The sequence below is a fragment of the Salvelinus sp. IW2-2015 genome, unplaced genomic scaffold (assembly GCF_002910315.2).
Source record: "Salvelinus sp. IW2-2015 unplaced genomic scaffold, ASM291031v2 Un_scaffold4181, whole genome shotgun sequence".
NCBI classification, from domain to species: Eukaryota; Metazoa; Chordata; class Actinopteri; order Salmoniformes; family Salmonidae; genus Salvelinus; species Salvelinus sp. IW2-2015.
In genome coordinates this window covers 48753-53515 of record NW_019945452.1, presented here as the reverse complement: position 1 = coordinate 53515, position 4763 = coordinate 48753, and the positions used below count along the sequence as shown (strand labels likewise).

The 4763-nt window shown below is 43.0% G+C and overlaps 1 protein-coding gene across 1 annotated transcript in view; it reads left to right on the top strand.

Annotated features, from left to right (window-relative positions):
- Positions 1-1958: 1958 nt before the first annotated feature.
- Positions 1959-4763, top strand: part of LOC112076989 (inositol-pentakisphosphate 2-kinase) — a 27754-nt gene continuing 24949 nt past the window's right edge. Inside the window, 5 exon segments of the mRNA XM_024143603.2 lie at positions 1959-2192; positions 2647-2706; positions 3235-3330; positions 3870-3893; positions 3895-4032. Coding sequence (XP_023999371.2) covers positions 2112-2192; positions 2647-2706; positions 3235-3330; positions 3870-3893; positions 3895-4032 — 399 coding nt within the window. The 5' untranslated portion in view covers positions 1959-2111.

The window sequence follows — 4763 nt, the reverse complement described above, 5'->3', positions numbered from 1 at the left end:
CTGAGGTGACTTGGGAGACTTRCAGACATCCTGGAGCACCGCTAGAAGCCCACGCACACTATGTCCGAACACCTCGTCATTTGGACTGAAACCTGTGCTCTCCTGTGAAACCTCGCTGGTGGCTAACAGTAAACACGGCAACCCACACTCCTAATCCTTATCCATCGCCGTACAATAAGCTCTCAACAAAGACTTAAGTGTTTGATGGAAACGCTCCACCGCTCCTTGACTCTGCGCGRGATAGGCGCTAGACAAATCGTGTTTAATATGGAGCCGTTGGAGAATCTGAAAAAAATAACAGATTAGTGGTAAAATCAGAACCTTGGTCACTCTGAATAACCTTAAGGGATTCCAAACAGCGAAATAAAAGCTTTGACACAGTTTAGCACAGACTTAGTCGTGATAGACCGGAGAGGATAGYRAGCAGGAAACCTAGTGGTCTGACATCACAGTGAACAGGTAACTACTACCATTCTTAGAGCGAGGCAGAGGGCRAACACAGTCAATAATCAGATACTCAAAACATTGGCTGAGTACGGGACTAGGAAACAGCGGTACTGGCTTAATAACGTGATTAGGTTTACCCTGTTAATTGACAGTTGTGACAGGTCGATGAACGCACAAACATCCCTCTTTAACTTAGGCCAAAATAAATGTTTCAGTATGCGACTGTAGGTTCTCTTCACGCCCAGATGTCCAGCAACATCGTTGTGGGAAGTTTGTAACGCCAACTCACAAAACATAACTTGTACCARAACCTGACTAATAGCCTCCCCCTACAAAACAACTACTACGAGGCACCCTCTTCCTTTTCAGGACATATCCTGGAGAAAATAGCCATGGGCGACATCTTCSAACTGTTCCACAGGCACAATTTGGTCACGCAACTCTTCTAATGTGGGGTCAACCCGTAACGGATCACAGGAAAAGTAGTGACAGATTTCTTTGTAACATCGTTAGCCGGTTGCGAAGATAACTCTTGCGCAAACTCAACATGAGTCTGTTTATCAGCCCTTTTTAAAAGTTCTAAATTGTTGGCACATCCCAATTAGCGTCAACCCATCATAATGCAACAAAATGTCTAGAAACCCTCATTATTATCCCGGACGAGCCCCCACTTGTCACTAACCGGCTTGTAGCCTGTAACAAAAACACAGAGATCAAGTAATAACAAAAATATATTTATTAACTGAAGTACACTATATACAATTGGCAATGGTGTATGTGTAAGTGAGTAGTTGCGTGCATAGATGGTGATAATGAGGGGTGTTGAGAGGTGCCAAAACAAACAAGCCTAGGTGTGTCCCATTTTGCTGACGACACTCCGGGCTCCGCCCACCGACATCCTATTGGGGAAAACAAGAGCAAAGAGTAAGAATTCGGCAGACGGAATGGGAGGATCGTCACAGCTTCCAATTGTGTGGAAACAGTTTGGGGAAGGCCCTTTCCTATTTCAGCACAATGCCCCCATACACAAAGCGAGGTCCATACAGAAATGGTTTGTCGCGATCGGTGTGGAAGAACTTGAACACCTTTGGGATTAATTGTAACGCCGACTGCGAGCCGTGCCTAATCGCATAACATCAGTGCCCGACCTCACTATTGCTCTTGTGGTCGCAGCAATGTTTCAACATCTAGTGGAAAGCCTTCACAGAAGTGTGGAGGCTGTTATAGCAGCAAAGGGGGYACAACTCCATATTAACGCCCATAATTTTTGGAATGAGATGTTCGACTAGCAGTTGTCCACATAGTTGTCCACATACTTTTAGTCATGTATCGTATCTTAGATCGCAGACACATTCTCTTGGGGCACTGTCATTAGAATAACACGTGCGATTGGCAACAGTTTTCCATCCTCTTTGGATTGGCTGCCGAAAATATCCTCAAGCGAGTTCCGTTACGTCTGGCTGAAGTATCCAATGAAAATTGCATCTAAAAACATCTGGCCAATATGATGAGAGTGGGCGGGACATCCTCCAGAAAGCAATAGTTCTTTGGTGTCAGTAGCTTAAAATTATTSTTTTAGCTTCAGAACTTGTGTGTTGGCCTGGCAACGTTGCTGGAGTTAATAGGCCATATATATTAAGTTGCCTASGACGTACAGTTCTGTTATGGAACTGGACAAAATGGACGAGAACGAATGGAAATACCACGGAGAGGGCAACAAAAGCCTAGTGGTTTCTAATGTCCAGGTGAGCTAGCTAATGTTAGGTCAGTAGCGAAAATCTTGGTAGCTAGCATATGCTACTAACTAGCTTGGTAGCTAATATATTAGCTAGCTGGTCAGGTTGTCTGGCGCCGTCCAGGTCTGTAAAAGCAGAACAGTGGAAAGTAGAATATTGTTTATTTTACTTGTCACTAGATTGTTTGGCTAGGAGTCATCTGATTATCGTGGTATTTTTTCCCACACCAGCTGCTAGCTACCAAACATCAAGCTAGCGTCGTAGCTAACGTTAGCCACATTTAGTGCCTTGGAAATCAAACTAGCAATGTATTTACGGTAGCAAGCTAGCTAGCTAACTTTAACCTTGCTGAGTTATCACATGYGTTACAGCAAATGACTCTCACACCAACTTATTTATATTTAGGTACCTTCTTTTAAAATGATTTCCCATGCTGATATTTTTCAACACTCCTCCTATCCAGCACGCCAGAGTCCTTCGYCTCCTGAAGTATTCTACAGAAGATGCCGAAAACTCYCATAAGGTTAGAAAATCTTTTCCTGTGTCCKATCAGTTGACTTCTTTTTTTCCATAACAATTACAACCATAACCTGTCAGATTGGTTTATTCTGTGAACCGTTTAGTGTCTTTTTTATTATGGTTAATCAACAACTCAATCCAACTCCCTGTATTGGTTGGGTTTCATGTGATCATTTAAAAGGAATTTTTTGGGGGGGATTTCGGTTTTGGAAAATCAACATTTGTGGGAGCCAGGCAAGGCGGAGTAAGGTGACGTTGCCACCATATTCTGATCTTTGGTCAGTTTCGTATTTTTTCCCCCCACTAAAGGTTAGGATTGTGGGAGGGGTTAGCTGATCCCAGATCTGTACATTACTTGTGTAAGGCCCTCAAAAGGTCCAGTTTAGGGTTAAATGGCGTTCATTGACCGCTTGTGTCAACCAAGCAAGTGAAGGCACAAACACAAGCATTGCATTTACACAGCGCTCTGAAAAACTCCAGGATTGTCACAGAAAACCTAATTTCTCTTCACGGTCTGTTTCTTCTCTTCCAGACAACAGAACAAGCGTTCCGCCACATACAGAACATAGTTGACTATAGTCAAAATGTCATGAAGCCACTACTGGGGGAGAAATTCGTCCACAACGGAGTGAGATATATATATATACTTCTTCTGTGATAACCATATTGTTGTAGATTGCATGGTGCCTTTTCCCCAATATGTTATGAGATTGAACTGTTTGGTTAAAAGACAGTTCTTTGCCACATGTTATCAAATGCAGTTGAAAGGTCACGGTCAGTTCTGTTCCCTGATACAGCTGATATATGCTATAGATACATTTTAATCAATACATTATTGTGTGATAGTATATGCTATAGGTACATTTTAATCAATACATTATTGTGTGATAGTATATGCTATAGGTACATTTCAATCAATACATTATTGTGTGATAGTATATGCTATAGGTACATTTCAATCAATACATTATTGTGTGATAGTATATGCTATAGGTACATTTTCAATCAATAATTATTGTGTGATAGTATATGCTATAGGTACATTTCAATCAATACATTATTGTGTGATAGTATATGCTATAGGTACATTTCAATCAATACATTTTTGTGTGATAGTATATTGCTATAGTATCGCATTTCAATCAATACATTTTGGTTTTGTGTAAGGAGGCTGTGAAGCTCCCGCTGGACTTTTGTCCGACAGTTGTCATTGAAGGTTCAGCAGGAAAGGCCAGGTACGTGTTGTCTTTTAGTTGTCAGGGTTTGGCATCTTCAGGTTGTCATGAAATATGACACATCACATTTCCTTGTGTTGTTGTGGAATATATCAGCAGACTAAGCTGTGGGACGTGTTGTTCTGTGCGGACGTGTGTCTGTGCGGACGTGTGTGCGTGTGTGTGTTTGGGCGTGTGCGTGTGTGTGTTTGGGCGTGTGCGTGGTGTGTGTTTGGGCGTGTGTGTGTTTGGGGTGTGCGTGTTGGTGTGTTTGGGCGTGTGCGTGTGTGTGTTTGGGCGTGTGCGTGTGTGTGTTTGGGCGTGTGTGTGTTTGGGCGTGTGTGTGTTTGGGCGTGTGCGTGTTTGGGCGTGTGCGTGTTTGGGCGTGTGCGTGTTTGGGCGTGTGTGTGTTTGTGCGTGTTGTGGTGTTTGTGCGTGTGTGTGTTTGGGCGTGTGTGTGTTTGGGCGTTGTGTGTTTTGGACGTGTGTGTGTTTGGACTTGTGTGTGTTTGACTTGTGCGTGTGGACTTTCCGTTGGGGTAGGGGGACTTGTCGTGTGTGTGAAGTTAGTGGTGACAGAATGCTATCTATAGGTAATGGAATCTACAGTCTGTGTGTCTGGTGAGAACCTAAATGGAATTCTTAAGTGCTTTGTATTTATTGAATCATTATGAGGACTGCCTTCTTTATGCCTACAGTTAAAACCTACACATCAAGGCCCCAGTTCCCAGCCACAGGTGATCCTAGTCAGGGATTAAAATCAGTCTCAAAGGAGATTCTCTGTTTTAGTTCAGAACTAGGCTTAATGTGTCTGGGGAAAACGGGCACCAAATGTCTGTGAAAGCCA